This window comes from Euprymna scolopes, chromosome 3, assembly GCF_053919585.1.
Source record: "Euprymna scolopes isolate OS-2025 chromosome 3, ASM5391958v1, whole genome shotgun sequence".
Lineage (NCBI taxonomy): Eukaryota > Metazoa > Mollusca > Cephalopoda > Sepiida > Sepiolidae > Euprymna > Euprymna scolopes.
The window spans coordinates 67,828,710-67,855,063 of NC_136484.1; the positions used below are offsets into that span (position 1 = coordinate 67,828,710).

Genomic DNA, 26,354 nt, shown 5'->3' on the forward strand with positions numbered 1-26,354 from the left:
TAGATATATAGATTTTCTTTTGTTTTGAAGTCGTACATTTATGTAAGCTATTATTTTTATGATCTACTTGGTTATACTGCTATGTCGTCATCATTTTAGTTTAAACTTAAGTGTTGATAGGTTTATACTGTGTCTGATAGTTGTCCGAATAATGATGGTAATAAAACTAGTGTGAATGAGAACACACGTCCTAAAAAGCACACAGTTCTACATATGATCTTAAAGTTCATCTAATGATCCTATTTTACCCACAACTGGAGGTGCAAATGGGTGTTTGTAATTAATATTTCACTGCAATATATTATGGCATAGTTGAATACAATAGATTTGATGAGATTTTAATTCAGCTTGAATAATTTGATGGACCGCAAATCGTATCTATTACAGCAATCATGCATCCTTGTTTGTGGGTAATGAATGACTTCAGTTAATGAGAATGGCATACAATTCTAAGTAAATTGCATAAAATTTGTGCAATGTAAAAATATGTGTTTATGTGTGTGAAAATGATCTGTCATTTAGGTTTTGAATCTCTGGGTTGATTCGCTTATGTCTAGACACACTGATGAATCATGAAATGAAACAGATGTCAATGGATGACTTTGCTTTATATATATATATATATAATGTATCTCCCCTCCGGGTGGAGCACTCTGGTAGAAGAAATAATGGTTTCCACTTAATGTAATGCAATACTTTTTGTAAAAAAAAAAATTCAGTTTTCTAAGTTACCAGTGTCATAAATTTGTAAACAAATGAATAAATTAATTTAAGCAATATAATTTCCTCTACATCTAATTAGTTTTGAATCTTGAAGTTGATTTATTTGCTACATCTAGTCACACTGATGAGTCGTAAAATAACAAAACATCCCAGAATTGGTCACACACACATTATATAAAACTAGCAAGGAAACTTTACATTGCCCAAGATTGAATGAGGATCAATGTATATTCCACACTTCCAATACTTTTATTGTCATTGAAATCTGTGAAATTGCCCACTTTTCAGCCAAATCAATTGTTTGCTCTCGTCAAGGGACCCATCGCAGTACACTGGGAAGAAGATTTACATGCCTCCTCTGCAGTGACTTAGTCTAAAATACATTGTAATCTACATTGTACTGTAGAGAACCTATTGTTTTTATAAAAGTATTTAATTGCTTGAAGTAAAGTTTCATATGCAAAAGTCAAGTATCATGGTTTAATTATGCTCTAGGCAGAAACATTCATTTCAAACACCCCTCCTCTCTTATCAAAGAACCTACTGTTGATTTTATATGCTAGACCCATCTGCTTGTATAGTGATAAAACTTCAATGCACTTGTGATGCATAGGCTGTATAAGGGTGTTAACTTTGGTTAAAATCAGACTGTTCCTTTTCGATCAGAATTTTTTGATTAATGATTTTCAGTACTTATTTGAGGTCTTCTGATACAAAACCTATCTAAAAACATTCACAGACACATAAAATACATTTGTATGAATTTGCAAAAAAATTGGCTCAGCCATTTCAGAGTACCATAGAGTATGAACTCTGAGACAAACACACACTCACACACTCAAAGTGTCTTTTATGTATAAGTATAGATGTGCCTGTATGCCTAAGATCTGACATGGATTATGGTTGTGAATCTTCTGATCTGGAAGATAACAATCCCTTTTTATCTCCACAACTCCGAAACAGTTTTGGTTCAATTGAATTTATTTGACTCAAGGTAGACTTTGATTGTTTGAAGGGGGCGTTTCTGTATATACTATCTCTCTTTTAGAGTGATGATGGTGGGGGTGGGGCTACATATGGAACCAGTTTTTATTTCTGCTCTGTTTAATATGTATGAGATTCGAGATTTGTTTTTCTCCTAAATGTGATCATCATACTTGTGTGATTGGATAGGAGGAGTCAGCATAGATTAAATCTGTCCATAGAACTTCTGTTGCTATAAAGGTTCTTGATTGACATACATAAAACGTTTTGTCTTGATTCAGCTGTACGTTTTGCACTCTACTAATCTGATTTGTGATTGCAGAATGTTGTTGATTTTCAGTGGATAGTGTGTTTAACAAGTGGAATAATTGAGGGTTTGTTCGTTTTCTTCTTTTTTGTCTTCTATTTTGAGCTATCATTTGTTCCCAATGCATGCTACAATATAATAACAGCGATGTCAAGTAAATTAAACAATTACATTGAGACAATGAGATTAATAAGAAACATCGTTTACATCGAAAAGAATTGTGTTGATAGTTTCTTTAGCATGAATGCCCTTCTTTCAGCAGATTTTAAGTAGTTAATATTATTCTCTAGAATAATTAAGTCAAACAAAATTGATCAGAATTTTATCATTGACTTCCTGTCTCAAAAGACAATAGATAACCTCTAAAAGAGTGTTTGTATGATATATAGTGATGCAAAGGTTGTGTAAGCTCAACCACATTTTTCTTAACACATTTGTGTCCATTGGCAAAGAGATATCCAAGATGACTAGAAACAATACTGAGATCAGGGGAGAGAGAGGGAGAGAGAGACTGACTGGCTGATACTGATATCATTTAAGACTTTTCTTTCCTCATAGATTAATTGCCCTATCAAGACTTAATAGGCAAGAGAAACAGATAATTTTCCCAAATGATTTTACAGCTACTTCTACTTCCGGTATAATCCCAAACAGTCCTCTAAATATTAATAAGGATCAACATGGGCTCTCTAAGTAAAACCAGTGTTTCAATGGTATCATACCTGTTATATATAGAGGAAGAAGATGCAGGTTGAAAGAGAAAAAAAAATTAAACCAAAAAGACATACACACTAGAGTTTATTTTGGTGACTGAAATAAAATTTAGGTGATAAAACGAAAAAAAAAAAAGAAATCTTAAAAGAAGAAACCGACACCAACTCCATCATGAGAGAAAAATAGTGGTGGAGGAGGAAAGAGAGAATGAAAATAGGCAAGGGAGCCCTACATGAAGCCATTGAGACAAAGGAAAAAATGCCATATGAACTGTGCTTAAAATTAGTCGAGTTTTGTCTTCCACTGAAACCTGATATATGCATGAATAAGCAAGATGTATGATGGTTGATAAACGAGAGGTGTCAATCTAGGGTGCTCCTTATTGGAAAGCTAGATTTTTTTCCCACATTTAAAAACTGTCCTTGTGTCTAACTCTGCTTTGTGAAGAGGCAAGTAAATAGGGATATGTATATGAGTTTGGATTTTTATTCCTCACCAACATGTCATATGCATAAATCGTGCGAGAACTAAATATGCCAAGAAAATGACTTGACCATTTGAGAATCAAAGACTCGTATGGATAAAATACGATCGACTATGGAAACCAGAAATCGTTACCTTGTTGACGAGTACATTAAAGTATCCCATCCCTTTTGAACTTGCATATACTTTTCCTAAATGAAAAAAAAAATGAATGTATAGAAATAACAGCTCAATAATGTTTCGGGGGGGGGGGGACTAATGTATTCATGTAATTCTATCTCTCTTCAACAACTACTTAATCATTCGAATCTTCTGTAATCCTTTTGTTAACTTATGATTCTCTTATACTTTGGTTTTCTTTTTCTCAATGTTAATAAATCTTATTACTTTGCTCCACACTTGATTACGATTATCTTATTTGAGTCATGGCTGGTTTGAAAAGAAACATTTTTTTTCTTTACTGCATCATGCTAAAAGTTATAGTTTTCACCAAATTTTGTGATTACTAAATGGCTCCAGTCTATTATGACATATTTTATGAAAAATAAATTTGCATATATCTTCACTAGCAAAAGTTCTTGCCTCAATTGAATGACAGGTTAAACACTATAATCATAACATGATTGTCATTTCTTTATAAAGCTTCAAATTATTAACTTTCTTTAAGAAAAGTATTTTTTTTAATTATTAAAGAAAGTATCTTCACCTTATTTTACCTCCTTTCCTCTGCTCTGAGGGTTTGTGTGAATGGACTAATGGGAAAGGTTGGGGATTATGGAAGTTTTTATACTAATTTCATATCCTATCCAATATATAATGATCAATTGTGCATTAATAACGTTGGGTAATGTATAAAAACACAAATTCTCCCAACTCTGGGTAGAATAGCAGCTTGTATTCAATAAATCACATACACTGAATTGGTTACAATCTCTGTGTATCAATATTAAATAACCAGTGGAGTTGATATGCAATAAAAGAAGCCAAACCTTTATCTTGAAGAGAAAAAAAGTACACTAGTTGCTATGCTTAAACCTATAAGCATGTTAAATCTAATAGTCATTTTGAACTTATTAGTAATTTTTTTAATTTATAAATCAAATAATCCACTAAATTCCTTTTTAAAACCTTATTTTGTATATATGCACAAGTAAAATAGTAATGTATTTCCATTATCCTGGGTAACAACAAAGGATTAGTCTGTATCAAATATCAAGTCTTTTCTCTAAATTTGTATCTTTTGAAAGTTTTATTTCCCTTTTTCTATCTATGAATGTAATATATGAGGTGTCTTCAATAAGTTTGTAGACTTTTTTTCGTATGGGTACTTTTATTAATAGTATGCACATGAAATGCTAGTCCCCTTTGAAGTAATCTCCTCCGGCTGCAATGTACTACCATTCCAACAACTTCCGGAAGACCCCATATAAGTCTTGTGTGAGCATCCAATGCCCTTCGTCACAGCCTCTTTTATCTTAATTGTCTCATAACGACAGCCTCTAAGGTTTTTCTTGAGCTTAGGGAATAACCAAAAATTACAGGGAGCAAGGTCTGGACTATAGGGAGGGTGAGGAACTGTATTGATGCCCATCTTGGTCAAATGGTCTATGATCTTCTCTAAGCACCCTTTGGACAAACTTTGCACAGATCTTCTGCACCTTCAGTTCCTTGCAAATAATTGTGTATACAGTTCCCACACTGATATCAAACTGCACTTATTGTCTTTATAGACACATGACGTTCCTTATCCATGAAATTCTTTATTTGTTTAATCAATACTGGTGTTCTGACTTCCTTACTTCTCTCTCATCTCTCACAAACACCTGCTTTCCTTGAATCTCTTATACCACTCAAAAACTGAGGCTCGATTAATGCAATATGGTCCAAAAGCAATCTGAAGCATTCCATACGTTTCTGTGGCATTTTTTCCAAGTTTAAAAGAGAATTTTATTGCATATCGTTCTTCTAAAGTGTCCTCACGTCCAGATTACATTTTTGAAATTCACCAGCTGTGACAATCGGGCTTTAGAAGGGTATATTCCAATTTCTGTTGACCTGAAATCATAAAAATTAGTCATCTCATAAAATATATAGCAATAACATACTAAATTTTCAAGAGTCTACAACAATTTTAAATGCCTGTACAAAAAAAAGTCTGAAAACTTATGAAAAGCACCTTGTATATGATTGGAGTTCAGTGTAGATATGTTTTTAACAAGGTTCAAAAGGTTATTAGGTATGAATGACAGTTTTGTCCTAATGATCAAGTATCTCCCCACCTATGGGAAATGCATTTGATTGGTTAGTTAAATCATGTAACATGCGAACGATTTGAAGTTAATCAATTACAGTGTGAATTTTAATGACAAAACATGTATTGCAAGATCTTGGTAAATAAAGGATCTGCCAATCCTGGCAATAAGAGGAAAATACATAGTCTCCTCTCCCTCCATCTAGAGTATGCAACATAAAGATCAAGCACAAATATTTGGCTTATTTTCTATGGCTAGTTTAAATTCATCACTTTCTTTTTAGTCAATCTAAAATGAAATGACTTAATTTGGTATTTAATAATTAAAGTTGAATGCTGGTGTGCAGCCATATTGATATTTATTCCTTATTTTTTCGTCTATATACTATAAAGCTTTAATCTTGTTTGCTAGTTATCATGCATACTTCATCTGTACATGAATGTTTTAGATGGTGGGAATGCTGTTGATAAGAGAAATAGTGGGAGGGATCAAATAGCGTATACAATTAAGAGAGTTAAAGAAAAAAGGGGGAGAGGTGAAAATTATCATAAAAAAATAAATATATATACTTGAAAATCGGTGACATCACAAAATAAGCTTTATTTTTTCAAAAGCTACCATTCATCCTTTATGATATCATTGTGTACGTTCTGACTGCTAGTATTATATAGATCACTTGAAGTTTCCCAATATTTAATTTATTTAATAGTACATAGATATAAAAAAATATTGGCACAATGGGTCACAAGTGATCTAGTTTTATTGTATTTATGAGCATTTTGTATATTGGGTATTTATAACTGTTATCAATCTGAGAAGTACGAAAAAAAAATTTCTGAGAAAGCACAGTTTTTTTTATTTAATTTTTTTATATTTAGTATATTTTCATTAGGTACAGGCAAAAATGGCCGACAAAAATAGGGGTACATAGTTTTGAAAGCCAATTTATCATAATTTTTTTTTTAAGGTTTCTGACTACTTTTTGATTGTACCTATTTGCTATGCCTCCCCACGGGACAGAGTTAGACACCAGGGTCGTTTTTTAACGTGGAGAAAAGGTACAAAAATAAAAAATTGTCTCAGTCGTGAAGGACTGCTCCTCCACCGAAAGAGAACAAGAAATGGAAGTGCAGCATCTGAAGAACAGATGGTATTTATTTGCTCCCCCACCGAGCAAATTAGGCACAAGGCCGATTTTTAATGTGAGGAGTGAAGGGAGGGGGAAGGGGAAAAGGGGGCCAGCTCCCGAGAGGTGGGAAATGGGAGCTGGTTAAAGGTTAGGCATGTGGGGTTGCCCCCACATCTGGTCTTTGCTAGTCATAGCTAGTAGCATCTGAAGAACAGATACTACACTTTGATCTTTGCCAAAAGGCCAAGTAGTCACTTTTTGATTGTATTTGAAAGATTAAATAAAGTTAATTTCCTAAAAGGAAAAAAATATTTGCAGATGTATAAAAAAAAAAAAAGTTATAAAAAATGTTTTCACAGCGAGCTAACAATTCAGCTAAATTTTGAAGTTAAATAAATTCATTGTAAAAATCCTTTAAAAGATAAATATTAGTTTTTTGGGTGTATTTCAAAGATAATTAGTAAAGTAAAATCCTAAGATATTGAATTGAATAAATAAACAGACACCTTGTTTGTACAAAAAATAGCTTAATTAGACCTCAAAAGTGAGGGATTCTGTCCTTCGCAAAATCGCAACAAACAGATGTTTTGTAAATATGGATTTTACAGAAGGCCAAAATCTTAGACAGTCTGAAAATGATGTCATGTAGTTAAAAGAAGATAGGGAGTGCTGGTTTTCTTTTTTTCTACAGATGTGCATCCGTACATTCCTATCCTGAACGTTTGTGTCATTTTTACTATTTTTTAATTTATTTTTTTATGTTCCTGTTTTTAAATTAAATTTTTTATTTTTATTTTTCAACATGATGTAAAAATTATGTCACACTGAAAGTTTCACATTCATGCAAGCAAGTAAAATATTAGAATCTTACATATAAAAATTATGCAAAACCTGTAATTTTTAAAAGTAGAAATATTTTTTGCAATTATAATTTTTTTGTGTAAAAATATATAAAAAAATTGCTTAATTCAATGATAATATCGGTAGTTTGAGAAATTAATTTTTCTTTGAGCTTTTTTTTTTTTTTTACATAGGCATCACCACATTATCAAGGCCAAGAGGCCACTCAAGGATAAGAGTTAAAGAGTGTACAGTAGAAATTGGACAATATAGTAATCATTAGTAATGAAAATTTGGTAAATTTGATAACTTATATGGAACGGCTCATCAAGAACTTATTTACGTTAGACTTGAAGACAACCATATTGTAGTCAGCCGGAAAGCAGGAAAACGGAAGACAATTCCACAGGCGTGCAGTTCTAAGAAAGAAGCTTTGTTCATGGAATCTACGTTTAGGTTTAGGCACAGATAAAGAGTGGGGGGAATTATTGATAGTGTTTACAGCTAGACGAGTGTTTCTTGTGAAAGTTTGGCGAGGGGGGACCATAGATTGAAGCTCAGTCGAACACTTTCCATGAAAATAACGATACATCAGAGACAAACTCGCAACATCTCTTCTGTGAGATAGAGGTTGCAAGGAAGAGAAAAGGACATCTCCTACGAGGCTACGAAGTCTATTTTGAACTCTATCAAGGCAGGCCAAGTCCTTTCTAGCAGCTCCTGCCCAGATGTGGCAACAGTATTCCATCCTTGGACGTACCTGGCTCTTATATAGATAGAGAATAGCATCAGCAGTAAGATATCTACCGTATCGATAGAAAGATCCCACCATTTTTCCAGCGGCCTTGGCAACAGATTTGATGTACGTGTTCCATTTAAGATCAGGAGTAATGGTCAAGCCAAGAAGCTTGTCAAAACTTGAGGCCTCCTGAAGACAAGAGCCATTCATTTCAATTGATGCCAGATGTGGATCAGAATGTTGATGATGTAAAGAGAGAAGCTTGGTTTTAGATGCATTAAAAGTAACCAGCCACTCCTTACCCCATTGTATTACGTGCTCAAGATCAGAGGAGAGAGAATTGCTATATCAAATTCATTAATACAGCGTTTAGGGGCTGTTTTCATAATTTTCCTGTAAAAAATTAATTTTTATTATTTATAATGCTTTATTTTCATTAAAAAGCAAAAATAAATTCATGCATTTTTTTTTTTTACTACTGAAAACCATAACTTTAATAAAGGTATTTTTTGTTTAACCGAAATAGTACATTTCCACTAAGATTTAAATAATGGATTAATTATATTCGGTGATCATTATTTGATAAATACTGAAAATTTCATTAGAATTGGTTATTTCCTGATTTTTGGTGAATTTTTAAGTCGAGGCACCAAAATGTTTATACATTTTGAGTGTTGGCATTCATTTTGCACATACGTAATTTTAATTAATTTCTCTCTCTCTTTTTCTATTTTTCTCTCTCTTTTTCTCTCTCTCAGATGGAACAGGTGTTGGAAATTTCTGTATCTGTTTGTGATAAAAAAAAAAGTCCATTGTTTTTCACAAGACTTTATTAAAAGAAAGAAAATAAGCGAAGCGAATTGCTTATATTGAAATGTGTGATGGTTGAGCTGTTATCCAGGTTTTAAGACTGGTTTTGTAATTGTAGTATGGATGTGTACAACAATCTATCACCTTTTGGAAGACAAAAATGAGAAATCATTTTTTTATATTTCTTTAGAGTTTTTGTTTTAAGCTAAATTGTTGTTTTCCTTTTGACTTAATTTTAAGTTTAGTGAACAGAATTTCTACTCTGTTTAATTTCAATCTCACTTAATTATAATCACTGATTTTATTTTTATTTTATTTGGGATTAATTAATAATTTTTTAATAACACCAATATTAACCACAATTTCCCCACGATTCTTCAAATACAAATGTAATAGTTAGGTACCACCTAATTGAACTGTAGACAAATAAGTTGAAATATTAACAAAATTACTAAATTTATAAAAGCATAAATAAAATACAAAAATGGAATTATCTGTTTTAATCAATTACTTATTCATTAATCATTTTTATTTTTTTTATAAATAATTTTGAGGACAATTTTTGATTATTTTCAGTTTATTTTTTCAAAACTTAGAAATACATGTATAGTTTCTGTGTTTAGGTAATTATAAAGTTATGTTTTTTTTTGTTTTTTTTTTTAAAATTTAAAGTCATTCATTTTATATTTAAGTTCCTTAGCTTTATACATGATTTGTGTTAGGCAATTTGTTGAAAATTTAACTTTTTTTTTTTTTTTTTTTTTTTTTTGCATAAAATAATAATTTGAACTAGTTGAAGTACTCATCTGAAGATGAGTTCATGATAATAGAACATCTTAAATAAGTTTGGGTTTTGACTCCAAAAATGTTATGGGAAAACTCTGAAAATTAATTTTTAGATTTTTTTTTTCTCATATTTCTCTTTGGTTATAAAACACGTAGCAGAAATTGAGAATCAGGGTTTTCAATGAAGAGTGACAACACTTTTGAAGAGAATTTTATTCACGCAATCATTATTAGTCTTGTAGATGGTAAATAAGGGTAATATAAATGCCTATTTCAGACATGTGTTTTTAATTATTTTTTTGTAAATTTACTCTTAGTATTAGATATTGAGTTTCTCTTATCTATAACTAGCAGGGGTGCCCAGCGTTTCCCGGGAGTTTGTAGGTGTGTGTGTGTAGGGTGAGGGGTAAGTAATAACCCTGTGTAAATATTATAAAAACAAAACGATGCTAAACTTGTCAAAAAAAAATCGGAAAAACCAAAACAAAAAAAAAAATATAAAGCAAAAAAAAAAAAAAGACTGCGAAAAGCAGAAGAAAATTGCATAAATAACCCTCTCGGATCGAACCCGCAATCTTAAGATTACAACCGCATGTTTGGAAGTGTGTGTGTTTAAGTGTGGGGGTAAACTAAAGAATAAGCGAAGTAATAACCCTGTTTAAATAAAAAAAAACATTACCCGGGTGTTTGGAGGTGTAAAAGAAAAAAAGGTTTTGGCAGGGAGGTAGGCTCGAACCCGAAGCCTCGAGGCTAAGGCAGAAAAAAAAGTCTGACAGGTTACACCGACGCCAAAGACACAAACAAGTGAGAACTGACAAAATGAAATGTTTAAAAAACTGCAAGTTAAAGTTTTCTAGGTCAAACATGACATCATCGTCATAGTAGCAGTAGAAAAGGAAAATAAAGGGATGATTTTTTTTTGCTACCCTCCCTGTACAAAACTGCCCAGTTGACGGTGAATTTTTCGATATTTGTTGTCGGAAGATTCGAGCTTGAAAATAATACCGATCTGGCGAAAATTTGTTGCCACTGTCGAAAGTTTTTGCGAGATGTTTTGAGGTGTGTGTGCTGGGGCGGGGGTGGGGAGGGGTGGGGGTGTTAATCAAAACATAAGAATAAGCAAAGTAAAAACAGAAAAACGAACGTTAAAACTTATCTGAAAAATAAAGCGGGGGGGGGGGAATCAAAATATCGAAAAAAAGCACAAAAAAAAACTAACGTAAGGCAAACGAACGATGTTAAATGTAAAAATCGAAAAAGAAAACAGAAAAACGAACTGCTTTAAAAAATCTGAAAAATACCCCCCCCCCCAAAAAAAAAAAAAAATACGTGAAAAATGGCTTAAATAAGCCTGTTTCAATATTAAAATTTAAAAAATCGGTGGGTACCTGGGTTTTTTTGGGTGTGTGTGGTCGGTCGGGGGTGTTAATGAAAACCTAAGAATAAGCGAAGTAAAAAAAAAAAAAAAAAAAAAAAAACGAACGTTACGTGAAAAATGGCTTAAATAACCCGCTTAAATATTAAAATTTAAAAAATCGAAAAAAAAAGAAAAGAAATCTCACACCACGATTCGAACCCAAAACCTTTAGATAATGACCCAACGCTCTAACTGAGCTAGCACGACGTACATGAAATTGTGTCAGTTCTTCAAATATTTAAACTAAATCAGATTATGACGTCGTCTGACGCATGCGTAGAACTGATCTCGTGATGAGAGGACGGTTTTTGCTGACCCCCCCCCCCTGTAGAAAAGTGTTGATTTCAGGGTGAAAAAATTAACGTTTTTGGCCAATTTTTCGATATTTGTCGGGCGAAGGATGGGGCTTTCATATGAGACCAAATTTGGGTAATTTTTGTTCTGTCTGTCAAAAGTTTTTAGCAGACACACACACAAACAAACACACACACACACAAACATACACACACACACACACAAACATACACACACACACACACAAACATACACACACACACACAAACATACACACACACACAAACATACATACACACACAAACATACATACATGCATACATACACACACATACATACATACATACATTTTCGCTTTTATATATATAGATATAAATCACACCTGTCTGTTTAGCTGTATGTGTGTCTGCCTAAAAATTTCAACAGAGGTGACGGATTTTCACAAGATCAGTATCGTTTTGAAGCTCGATCCTTTGGACAACAAATATTGGTAAAACACATTAATTCCTTCACCCTCAACTGGGCACTTTTTTACAAGGATGGGTCACTTTTTTCGCCAATATTTTCAAGTCATCCCCTCTTTTCGATTGACTAGCCTTAATTTAAACCTTCGCCACTTCTGGTTTGGTGATGGATGCAACAGCAAAGACATCATTTTTTTTCCAACGTTCTTTTCCTCCTTTGTGGTACGGGTTCAAGCCTGCCTACACTACCTCTTCTTTTTTTTTATTTTTTATTTTTTTTGCTCAACGCACACCTCCAAACACCCGGGCAACGCCGGGCACCCAAGCTAGTACAAAATAAAATAGAATTTAGTATAAAATGTTTGGAAATAAAAAGTCATGAAACATGCATTTATCTTGTTGTGAGGATGTTGTTCCTATAGTGTGTGTATTGATGTGTTTTTATATACAAATCAGACACTAATAAACACATTAATATATAAATCTTTTATATAAAAAATTTAACTAGATTTGGTTGCATACATTGATAGATATAATGAAGATGTCTTTAAAAGCTGTATAGGAAGTGTACTATATTAATTAAAATTTGTGCGTTTATGTTTTAATTTTCTAATAAATAACATGAAGTGCCTATTTAACATTTGGTCTAAAATTATTGACTTAATTTCAACCAGACTTGATATGCTGATAATGTCATGAAAAGTCAAATAATTTTTTTATGGTATGGCCTTCTAATAAAAAAAAAATGCAATCTTAAAGTGGAACATCTCTCATCAGATCAGAATTGGTCTGGGTTTATGATAGTGCAGGGACTGTATTCATACCAAATGATATGACTAATAGTTGTTTTTGTTTACTATTGGTTAGTTTGAGAGATGGAGACCATGGATGCTTAGAAGCCACTGCAATATTGGAAGAGAGTAACTTGCATCATGATAATTTGTACTAGATTATTCAGAAATCTTAGCTGTAGCTCAGTGTTCCATAAATACTTGAAGACTGAGCTGAAGAATTGTGACGGATATGGAAGCAATGAATAGTAGGAGGATCATAGCATTCATAGATGATAGTTTTAAAAATCAGGGAGTAAAATCCTGACCATCATCATAGATGGCCTGTCAGCTGAAAAATGACGTCATCGCCATAGGTCCTAGCAAGCAAGATAAGTGGAACACAGACTGTTGATAATGAGCAGACATTTTTTACAGAAAGCGTTAGAAAACTTCAAAATTGGATTAAAAAAGATAAACATGATACTTTGTACTGAAACTCATCCAATATTAATAATAAAATATTAATAATAAAAAACGAATTGAAAGGGAGAAAAGTTGTTAAAAAGTTTAAAAAGAAAAGGAATACGATTTGATTTGTATGTAACTGAAGTTTATTCAATAGAAATAAATAAAAATGAACGATAAATATTTTTTAAATAAAAAAAAAACAATATTTTAAAAATCAAAACTGAAAAACAAATGATAAATTAGTATAACTGAAATACGAATAATAAATTAGTTTAACTGAATAATGAACAATAAGTTAAAAATTAAATTCAAACAAATGTTAGTATGAACAAAGTTAATAAGGCAGAAATATTTCAAACATTGAATATTAAAACTTTTCCAAAATCTGTTGTAAAATTTAATTAAAAATTTGAATTTTTCTTTTTCTGATATATTTTTTTTTTTTTTACTAATATTGTCATTCTCTTTGCAACAAAAATTGTTTATAAGGGAATTCGATGAACTCCATATCAACATTTTTCAATTTGCTGAATAGTGTGACCCTCATCACAAGAGTCAACATGAAATAATCGATTTTGATCAGCCAAAATATTTAAAGTTATGTACATGGCTAATTTTCTCTGATGAATCGAATGTAAAAAAGAATCGCATTTTGTAAGTTTGTTTATAACTATATAATTATATAAGACAAAATTATTAGTTATATCATTTGAGTGGTTTATTATATTATCTTTTATCATATTATTATTATTATCATATCATCTCATTTGGATTAGTTTTATATTTAAAATACAATGGACACTATTTTCATAGAAATGTTAACAAACTCATATTTGCTGTGTGGTATTGTTTTTTTTGTCACAAAAAAACTTTTTATGCTATCCAGAGAAATATCAGCTTTATCAAAACATTTGTTGATTAAATATATTTCTCATTCTGTGGAATTTCCACAAGTCCTGCTAGTAAAATAATTAAAACTAAGCTAATTACTCTGATAAATGTAAAAATATAAAAGAAAAGCCAATAAATAATTATCTAATTGAATATGAAAATCCATGTTTTTTTTTTTCTCTGACCGAAAAACACAAATTTGTACTGAATCACTTTTGTTTTTCTTTTTGGAGAGCAATTCTTTACATTGTAATATTGTTTGTTTGAGGAATACCTGGTCACATAGTAAATGGAATCTTTCCAACGGTTTCAAAAGCCAGATATCTCCTTTCATGTGGTTTGTAAATTTCTTACTTACATTGTTGTTGGAGCATGTTTGATATATATAACATTGACATTAAAGGTTCTCTTGGTTCGTAATTGAATAAACAGCTCTATGTACTAAATTGTATGTGCTTATAGGAGTGGTGGGATAAATTGGCTCTGATTTAAAACACGGCTAATCTAAAAAGGTCTGGAAGTGAATGAATGAAATCCTTAGGCTTGGGGTAGATGGGGGGTAGTGGTGGTGGTGGTGATTAGTAAAGCAACTTTGTGCTGTCAATTTTTGAGTGAATGTGTAACTCACCTCAATGAAGAAGGATGTTTGTAACAAGAGATGCTGTTTGTAACAAAGGTCAACCATTTGTGGTAGGCAGTCACGTTTACACTTGCAACTTTGAAAGAAAGGAAAAATAAAAAAATAAAAATGGCAAGACTTTCTTCCAGACATACACCCCATCCTTCTCTTCATATGCATAACTAGTTTTATTTATTTTCTCCTAGGCTTTCTATTTTCAGCGTATTTACGCATTATATTTGACATGCATATAAAATATAAAACAAATAACAAATGAACTCAGTTACAAGAATAGGTTAAAATCCTTGGGTTTAATTACTTTACTAAAGAGAAAAATAAGGGGGAATTTAATTGAGTTTCTGTAGAGGGTGTGGTCTTCTGCTGTGATTATTACATGAATTTTGACTAGTTTCTCTGTCCCTATTTACTTGCCCCCTCATGAGAGCAAAGTTAAACACAAGGTTGTTTTTGTTTTATGTGTAGGATATCCAGCTCTGCCAAAAAGCACTCTAGATTGGACAAAAAATGAAAATGCTCCACTCAAGAAGGATCTCTTCTTTCCTGACCAAAGGCCGACAGATACTATGCTTTGATCCCAACCAGAAGTGTGGTTGCTCTATTAATAATTCTGTTTCAATGTTATGTTAAGAATGTTCCACAGAACTTTGGGAGTTTTGGTCAACTCCTTGTGTAATAGATCTGTTTTGTTGACAACCTCCAAACAAATAATTTCTTTGTTAACAATAAGTATTTATGAAACACAATTGTGAAACAATGTGTATAAAAAGTTATGTTGGTCTTGTTTGGCTAGAAAAGACAAGTTGAGAAATCTGATCGGTACTATTTCTAGTTTGAGAAACTTTAGAGTGTTTTTGTGTTTATAGTGGAGGAAAGGTTAATTTGGAGAGATTAGTTTCTTAGTCCATTTTAGATTCTTGTCTTTCATCGATCATCGATTTCTCTCTGACTTGAATACTTAATTCTCTTATTTTTTAAATAAAAAAAGATTTATTTTAAATCAAAAAAAAATTTCTTTTAGAAAGAATTTTCACTTCTAATTGATAAACTAATCACAGATTATTTTTGTTAATCTATATAAATACAACAGATGTATATATATATGTGTAAATATTTGACTGATAAACTCTTAAACTACTGGTTACATGAAATTAGCAGGAAATAGTAATCATACAGTAATGACAGTTTATAATGTGTAAAATCTTTGTTTGGATGCATGAATAACCCATACAGAAATGTCAGTATATTGAAATGCAAACTATTCATTTTAACTTGCCAGCATATTTCTATTACTTGTGCGCATGTGAAAATTCTAAAGATAGTTTGAACTGGTTTAATTTTAAATCTTTTTTTTATTTATCATGCGATAGCTCAAGCAGTAGGGACCATAGCTGGACCGCTAAATGTTTTATTTCGACTCTAGCTGATGGCACCCAAGTAATTTTAAAAAATAAAAATTTTGAAATCCATACTATATATTAGGTACAATATAATATTTAATAGAAAAATGGCTGTGTACTAATGAATATGAAATCTGTATGAATTAAAATGTATTTAAGCCTAGTTTACGACCGGGCAAGACTAAGCACCCTCCTACAAAAATAAAGACTGTTAGTATGTGACAAAAAGAATGTAGACTTCAATAATGGATACAGAGAGAATATTTTATTCATGCTCCTCTACAAACTGTGGTGTAAACAATAATGATGACCTTATGACTTCTGGCGGGAAGCCTCCTTGATGCCAGAGAAAGTATAGAGGGGAGATCACACGCATAATTAACAGTTTTATAATTTTCTTATATTTTACAATTGTTCAGTCAATTAAAGCCTCTGATCCACATTTGTAGGGAGGACATTCAGTTAAATCACAATATAGAGGGTTGGTTGATTCAGGGTTCTAGTATGCACTTTTAATTTTGATAGATATCCTGTTTATTTGATGTAGGAAAGCTACCTGTTTTTAATTTATTTATTTATTTTTGTTATTTCTTCAGAAATGTATTCAATTTCAAAACATTTTGTTTTTGCAATTTCAACTTTATCTGGTTCAGTGTCTTTCCAAAATTATTGATCCACTAAAACACTTAGTGATTTGGCCATCTACTTTTAAATCTAAATCATGTTTTCCAGATACAGCATAAGTTATGAATTATCACGCATGTAACTTTGAATTTAATCCATTAAAAAATAACATGCTAATTTCATTTCGTTAAACCAGCACTTTTTATATTACAGATTATATTTTCCTAATTTAAAAAAAAAATAATGTCGGTTAACATTATTTTTAGCACCAGCAAAACATTTTTGTATCACAGTTGTATAATTTTTAATTTCTCAAGAAAAATTTCAAAACCTAAATTTTCTATACATTAGATTTTTTTCTTTTTAACAGAGTAATATATTTTTCGAACAAATTACCTAATCAAGTTAAGACTAGCATGAGTGTACAATATTTTAAGAATAAACTGGATGAATTCAGAAATAATGAGAAAAGAATAAACTTACAAGCAGGATTCTGGTTCTTGAAATTTTTGAAGGTCTTAAGAAATATTCTCACAAGTAGTAGGTCCTGGATATGACCTTAAACTATATCCGATGGTGAGGCCCCAGCTTGCAGGCTTTGGGGAGTGTGGAGCCACTCTTTAATTGCCATTGCTCCCAGGTCCACTCTGACTTAAAGTAGTACTATCTGTTAGGATCCCAACTATGCGTTAAATAGAAACCGACTTGAAAAAAACAAAACAAATATATTCTATTAAAAAACTTTTCTTTAAAATCACTGGATTTGGCATTAAATAATCGGGCGGGCGTAAAATATGCTTAAATATATTTTTATTTATCCAGATTTCGTATATATTATGATTTCAAAAGTAAAAAAAAAAGTATTTGGGTGCTATCAGCAAGAATCGAAACTGAAACTGTAGCATTCAAAGCTGGTGATGTTACCATTGTACCAACTTGACATGCACATGTACCGATTAAAAATAAACTAAGATGAATGTACAAAATGTCTAACGATTTTTTCAATTTTGACCCATTTTTGACTCCTTAAAAACTATTTTAACCAGCTAAAGACCCATAAAAGAATGGTCCATAAAAAATCCAATCATTTGAGGCCCCTAATGCTGCTCTGCCACTTTTAGTTTCAGAGGAATTAGTTTGAAAATATAGGCAGACAGACATATAGCCTTTTATATATTAGATTATACATTCTATAAGATGGTAAGTATTTGTTTGTGTGTATATGAACACACACATATATTTCTTTTTTTCATGGTCATAAAAGTGTTAGAAATAGACAGAGGTTACTAAGCTAATTAGGGAATGCATAAAACTTAGGAAGATTACGGTAGTTAGTCAATACAGAACTCCAAAAATGTGAGAATCATACATGTTCATTCACACAATTCTGAGGCAGCATGATCAGGACTGCAGACCACAATGTGAAAGGAGTATATCTCTGAACAAACACCAGTGTTATTATATAATAGTATGTCATAAAAATGGACAGCATATTTGTTTTTCATTGCTTCATAATCTAAAACTTATAATTAAAGTCATTTTGAAAAAAAAAAAATGTTGTTTGAAAAATAATACTAATACCTCAAATTAGCTACTACTGATTCTTTGTCACTCGGCAAATGGATAGATATAGATAGCAATATAAACATATTTTGCCACTGCAAATTATACACATTTAAATATAGAATGTATTATATTTACAAAATATATGTTTTATAAAACCATACTCTGGTTTCCTCTACAAATTTTGGTTCCCAACTTACAACTTTTATAATTAAATTCATTTGGAAAAACCAGTTCTTTAAATTACAAACAGTTCTAATATTTTAATCAGTCAATTTATACTGCTCTAGCAGGCGACCCAGCATTGTCTGGTCATAAAATATGCTTAAATATGATATTTTAATTTATGCCGATTTCATATTTATTGTTAAAAAAACAATTTTCTATCGATTATTATATTGTACCCAATATATAGTCGTAATTTCAAGTTAAAAAAAACCCAAATGACTTGGGTGCGATCAGCTAGAATTGAAACCAAAATATTTAGTACTCTAGCCTTAGTCGTTACTATTTGTGCTATCGTCAGGTTGATAATAAAACATTAAAATTTAAGACTTTAACTTAGTGTATATTTGCACATGTGTACAAGAGCACTTTAAGTCAACTTACACCCTCTAAATTCCAAGTTTTTCAATTTTTGCTCTTTAACAACTATTTTTACTGACTAAAAACCAAATAAAAATTTGTTCCACAGATCTAAATCTCCTATATATCAAGTTTACTCAGACAGACAATATCACCTCTCTCTCTATATATATATATATAGAGAGAAAGAGATTAGAGGAATCCTTGTTCCAGAACAGGTAAAATTAATTACTTGAACAGAACAGTTTTCCACTACTTTTATGTCTCCTTATGAAAATTAAAATGGAAATTTAATGACACAAAACGTTATATCTAAAATCCTTATTTCATTTTTTAATGAAAATCCATTATTTGTTTTAGATTCTAGAAAATTTAAGGCAAAAGCGTATAGGATCTTAAATTAAAATTCAGGGATATCTTGCTTAATTGATGTCTAATGACTATGGATCAAATTCAATACAAATCTGATATATTTCAATTTTCAAATGGAAGGTTGTGGCTGCATTATACTCTCTAAAATGCCTATAAAATATATATGAAAGAAACTGAAATTTGGAGAATATTTATTATTATAAAAATTTTTCAAAGATTGGAAATATCTGAATTTCCATGAAGGACTTCCAACTCCTTTTTTGCTCCTTTTGTATAAAGTATAAAATTAAACTAATTAAACACACATTACAATCACTTAGCTATGCTTTAAGAGTCATAATGATAATTTAATTAGTTTAGAAATGAATCCTGTATAAATAAACATACATACTTAATGTTATATATTGATTACTTCCCTTTGTATTTGATGCAAAGTAATAATTATACATATTAAAACAAACACACATATGCACATATATATTATTATTACATTACTACCTTGCTTTCATATAAATTTCAGCTTATTTCATATTTTCAAAACCAGGAGAGATTAAAATAACTCACTATTAAACCATGTAAGACATGTAAAACCTGAATCCTTTGCAATTGTTAGTTGACTTTGCTTTCTGATTGTTTATAAATACTCAAGGAAGAACCTGTTTAGATTGCAGAGTAAGTAACTAATTACTAGGGCTATGGCAACAGCATATTCTTTTCCTTGTTTTGATTCTCGGGTATATGTCCATTGATATCTTATGTTTTTATGGAGAGTGATGTGGTTCTCGGTTGATTGTCTGTGTCGAATATATACTCGAGAGTCAAGATAATGAAAAGAATATGCTGTTGTCATAGCTCTACTAATTACTTGCATTTGGGGGATTTCTTTTAATTAATGCAAGTTTGGTTAGCTTACCTGCTTAATCTATATTTTAATTGCAAGTAGATAGGTAGATAAAACTATCTCTTTTCTCTCTAGCCAATGCTAATTTAATTAAAAGTGTAAATATTTCAACATGTCTGGTCTGGCTCTACTTACTGCTGGTAACCTGTAATCCAGTATTACCTATTTTGTGGTCGATTAAACTAACCCATCATTTTCATTGTGCTTGCCTGGTGAGGGGAAAACCTAATTTACTTTCTACATTATTAAATATAAAATCTATGAAAGGCTGGTGGAGATCATTTATGAGACAACAGCCTATTTAGGTTTACAGTATAGTGGCACCTCTTGAACTAACAAACTTCAGTTTGGGAAGCAGCGAACTCCATACTGGTGGAAGTACTTTTCTTTGGTTGGCAGAAGGCAGGCCAGTGACTGTCTTTTTTTCTCTACTGTATTGCAGTTATATTAGTTGCAACTATTAGCCTATTTTTAGTATATATCATGGTTCAAATGGACCATATTGGTCAATCTTTGTCTTGATAAAATATTTTGACCTTATATAAAGTGTTTAGAGTGAGAATCAAACGTAATCTTTTTTTTTATGGAGATCAACCTTGATGTTTACCATATTGCTTCAGACATTAGCTAATATAAAATAGCCTTAGAAATCTGTTTAAATACTTACCTCAGCTTAATAGACACGTTAAAAAATTCATCTTAACTCGGCCACCATTATTGATTGGCACAACACACACACACACACACACACACACACACACACACACACACACACACACACACACACACACACAATTACCAACATGCACAGTCTTACACAGCATTTCCAATCATCACTGAATCATATTGATTAATTGCAATATACTGTTCTGTTGTCCACTTTTAATTGCATTACTCAAACTGCCATTCTTTTTGTATTGATAAACAAAATATTTTCAGTTTGATAATGTGTAAACATCATGGCTAACATCAAGTATGCAGTCACTTCTGATATATTGCTTTCATTCCACACTATCAGCGTGGCTACAAATTTACTGACTGCAATCCCATACAGAGGAATAACCCTCTCTTTCTTTGGGCTATTTATAGGTCATGAGTGTTAACCTGTGATACCTTAGGATGGGGTCCTAGTAGCTGAACAGTCTGTGCCCTGGTTGCATAAATGGTTACATGATTTGCCACACTCTATTTTGGTCCTTACTTTGGCTAAACAGAGGATTGGAAAGGCCCGATCCAATCAATCAGTTAGTCACGTCATACCCTAGAACCTGTAAATTCATCCCCAACCATATTACTTGATCTTCTAAAAATCAAAACCCTATTTCTCCTTATTTTCTTTCCGAATAGATACTAGAAAGTGGTAGCTGATGGTCATTCGTGTTAAGAACAAAAAAGGCTACCACTAACAAGGAGTAGTGTTTTCTGAGAGTAATGCCCCTCCTCTCTCTGTAAAATTTCTGGGAGTAATGTTTTTTTTTTTAAGAATCATGATCCCACTTGACTGTAAAATTTTCTCTGAGAGTAATGTTTTTTGAAAGTAATATATTCTGAAAACAATGTATTCTAGAAATATAAAATAATTATTCTACCTATAAAATTACATTTGACAACTTTATTTGGCATTGATGGTTGATATACCATAAAACCAAACCAATCACTTTAGACAATGTTTAAAAAAAAGTAAAAAGTTGACCAATAGAAATTTCTTTTCTCCATCCTTTTTTCTTAATGGTCGACCATGATTTATCAGAATAAAGAGGGACAGGTGAAACTGTTATATTTAAAAATAACTAAAACTATTGTTACCTAATTAAACAATATTTACCACTAGCATATGATTTTGTTCTCAATTATTACCGATTATCTATAAAACTAAATCAATGTCAAATAGAAAATGTGATTATTGTTTTTATTAAGTTTTCTTTCTTTTTGCTTAAATAAAATCGCTTTGCAATTTAATTTCTATTCACTACTTGCAATCATTGGAACGAAACTAATCTTAAAAGAAAAACAAAAAAAACTAATGCTAATACTTATTTGTTTTTCTCTCTTCTAATATCATAACGTGTGCTAGACACACATACACTTTTTTATATGGATTTTTCGACTGCTTTCCTTATCCTAATTATCATCGCCATGTTTCAGTCATCTTGTTTTCCAGCCTTTTTCAGATCACTTGTATCAAACTCTGAAACTGTCATGGAATTTTGAATTCAAGCATTTATTAAGAGTTCTAGAGCTATACAGTCTGGAAGACAAAACATCCAAAATATAAAGACAACCAAGATAGAGAAATTAGTCTGAGACTGTTTTGTGTGAAAACTTTTCTTAGCAGATCCTTTTTCTTTTCAATTTAACATTTGATGTTTAATATTGCAGGAATCTTTAATTACCTAAAAGATAAAAAAAAATACATTTTTTTCCTTTATGTTCATTGCCAGTACACAAACAAATCGATATGTGTATGCAAATAAAATATGTGCACCCTGCCAAAATAGTGAATGCTCAGAATAATAATGTATTACATCGAATGGATTAATCAATTAAATTCGTTTTCTTGGCACATGCTTTAGCTATAACTTTAATCTTCACTGAAACTTTTGGAACAAAGAAAACAATTTCTGTTATTTTTAAAATTTGATTTTTCTTAGGTTTTAAAAGACTTTTTCTTTTCATTTTGAAAATTTAACATTGTTTCAAAATTTACATTTATTATATTGATTTGATCCTGTTTTTCTGTTGAAGATGATTGCTTTATACAACCAGAGGTAGGGAGTCTGCTGAATATAAACTTTTACTCTCTTTCCAGAATAGGAAAAAACAAAACAAAAAAAAAAAAACTAAGCAATAATCTGCCTCTGTATTTTAAAACCAACTTTTGACTTGCCACCTCTATGCCTGAAATGTTGCAAATTTTTTTGGCTTCATTATTCACTTTGTTAAATTGTCATGGAAATAGTTGTGTTTGCATTTGAATGGCTAGAATAGAAAACAGAAGATCAAGTGTGTTTTTACCATATAATTAATTGCAAAGAGAGTCATGCCCCCCTCCCCCCCAAAAAACTTACTGCTCAAATCTATCTTATCTATAAATGTGTCTCTTTATATATGTAGATTGTTCCTATTTATTTTGCTTCCTCACAAGGGCAAAGGTTGGTTTTTTATGTGGAGAAAATCCACTCCCCCCAAAAAGGGGCACTCTGGATTGGAACAAAAATAAAGATTGCCTCAGTCTAGAAGGATTTCTCCTTCACTGTCTGATGAGAGGAAAGATGAAATATGGTATCAGAATTGTTGAGTCAAATTCTTGTGTAACATTGTATGTTTTTTTCTATTTGCAGGGAAATCAGCCTCTTAAAACAGCTGAACCATAGGAATATTATCAAGTTGATTGATGTCCTTTATAATGAAGAGAAGCAGAAAATGTATCCTTTTCTTATTACTGAAAGCTACTTTACGAATCTATTCCTTTTCTTATTTTTAAACTAGTATTTAGGATTGTCACAAAAAATAGTAACTATACTCTATATACTGTTTTTGTTGGCATGAAAAAAAGGTTCTATACCACCCATCATATCAGTAAAGGATATGTCAGCCACAATCAAGAGTAGTTTTGCTTCTATTGGGTTGACATATGATTCTGTTTATTTCTAAGAGATTCATTATTCCAGGCATTACTTTCTCAGTTTATTGCTAATCGTCTGAGATACCTCTATCGGGGAAGGCAAACAAAACTTCTTGGGCATATTTTTAAGGCCAGAGTTATCTTCCTCTAGTGTGTTGGCTTTTCAAAACCCCACCTGACCTTATGTCTAACCTCTGGGCAAGGAGGAAAATAAAACCACTCATCATATGTCACAGGCATTAAACATAGACAAATGAAAAAAACAATAAGAAATAGAGATGGAACAGAGAAAGAGAATCAAAAAATGAAATTAACACATTGTCATAGCTAGGTCAGGAGAGAGATGGGAGAGGGGAGGTTGATTAAAGAAATTGGACAACTGAAAGTCATGAGTACAAAAAAAAGAGAAAGATGGAAATAAAAAATATTTGAACTGTAAAATACTAAACTATACAACACTAGCAAAGATATCCGCACTTTGCACAGAACTTTGCTGTATGCTCAGGTACCCAAGCATACAGCAAAGTCTATATATGCATATGCTATGGCCTTGACGTAAGCTTGAAAAATGGTATGGTATGCACCATCCCTGGGTGGGAGACCATCATCATGCCTGGGTTGGTCATGATTGGTCTAATGATGTGGGCTGTAGGAGAGTTCTCTACACACACACTCACACACTACTACTTTATATAAAATGTTTTATTTTTTAAAAATTTAATAGTATAATTTATGGCTTTTATATCAAATATATAAATAACCTATATTATAATGTTGTAAAAGGACATATTGAAGTATTGCTATGTTTGACAACCCTATAAATATAAGTAAAAATAACTGTTCTTCACCAAAAAGGCATCAATTTTACGAATAGACTGCTCAAGTTATTAAGAATAATTTGTTTCAAAAGAGATTTAAAATAAAATTCAAAGTAAGTTCATTCATACATTTTAAATGAATTTCTATACTTTCTTAAAATACTGAATAAATGGTGAATCTGCACCTCACTGATCATATTAACTAGTTTTTAAAAAATATTTAAAAAATGTATTATCTGAAAATGTATATGATTAGGACAGTACAAGAGACTATATCAGCCTTACTCCAAACAAAAAGTAACCTCTCACAATCATGCAACCTAGAAAAAGTCATGATAAAAATTTTGAAGTGTTACTAGTGCCAAAAGAGGAAAGTGTTCAGATATGAACTGTTCCTGAAATGTCACTCATATAAGTGGATAATCTCAAGGATCAGGAATCTGCTTCCCCAAACACTGTGAGGAAACTGATTCTAAACATCATCTTTTCTGGCTAATTATGGATAGTGTTGTCAATGTAGGTCCGTCTAATAATATAATATTATATGCTTATTTTTCTTATTAAACTTAGGTTCTTTGATATAGCATTTTAAGTTTACACTTAAAAAATATTTCATTAATAAAATTATCTAAATTTATCCATCTCTGCATAGAGGGAAAGAATTATTTTAAATATTCCAACATACTCTTTTTAATACTATGGAAAGAAAAAGGTTCTATACCGTCCATCATTGGTAAATAGGCTCCATACGTTGCATGCTATAGAGATTAAAATCAGACAAAGAAAAAAAAAGAGAACAATAAGAAATAGAGAGAGAGAGGGTGAAAGAGAATCTAAGCACAAATGACTTTGAATAAATGATTATTTTCTTAACTGGAATTCTCAGGTATATGATAATGGAGTTTTGTGTTGCTGAGCTTCAAGAGATGCTAGAAAATACCCCAGATAAGAAGTTTCCTGTATGGCAGGCCCATGGGTATGTAAAAAGATTATTTTAAATTTATTTTCAATTTTTATTTTTAATATTCTCAGTTTCAAGTATACAAGAAAATCATTTATGCTTGAAGGTTAATAACTGCTTGAAATATCCAGTAGATATGAATTGTGAAACAAAAATAAAAAATCCTCACCTTCCACTAAAATCAAGAAGAATTATAAATATTTTTGTAAGAAAAATGTATATATTATAGATATTTCTGTTGAACCAAAGAAAATAAACAATTAGTTATTGTGGGCGGTTATTAAGAGGCTCTAACAAAATAGGAATATACAGGGGTTGTGAGAAAGAAAACCAGATATCAAGATGATTTTTAATTTTAAAAATTCAGTTAGATTTTACTTATAGCTTTTCAATATATTAAGTATATAAAGTATTATATGATGCTGAGATTTCACAATATTATGGGGACATAACCTCTTTGTCAACTATTTCTATTTATTTCCTTATAAAACTGTTTTTATTCTCTCTTAAAAACCATTATCCTAAAAAAAAAACAAAAAAAAACGCTGATCTATCAGATATTTGTAAAATCATAGGAAATGTTGTTTAAAATATGATCTTATTGAAACCAATCTACTATTACTAAATCCTCCATAATAAGCAACATGAAATAATCTGTAGTACTTATGAAGGCCTTAAACTTCACAAGATGTGTTGAGAGGAAGAGTGATTTACCTAGCAGTTATGGCAACTCGTATAAAAAGCATTAGTTGTTTGCACTAGATCTGAAGGAATAAGACTGGCAAGATTGTTGC

At 31.3% G+C, this 26,354-nt stretch overlaps 1 protein-coding gene across 2 annotated transcripts in view; it reads left to right on the forward strand.

The window, feature by feature from the left end:
* The window catches only part of LOC145256060 (serine/threonine-protein kinase STK11-like), a 96,281-nt gene that overhangs the window by 51,016 nt on the left and 18,911 nt on the right, over positions 1 to 26,354 (forward strand). For both annotated transcript variants that reach the window (XM_080114648.1, XM_080114652.1), the window contains exons 2-3: positions 23,498 to 23,581; positions 25,486 to 25,575. In XM_080114648.1, coding sequence (XP_079970774.1) covers positions 23,498 to 23,581; positions 25,486 to 25,575 — 174 coding nt within the window. The remainder of the gene's footprint in view (positions 1 to 23,497; positions 23,582 to 25,485; positions 25,576 to 26,354) is intronic.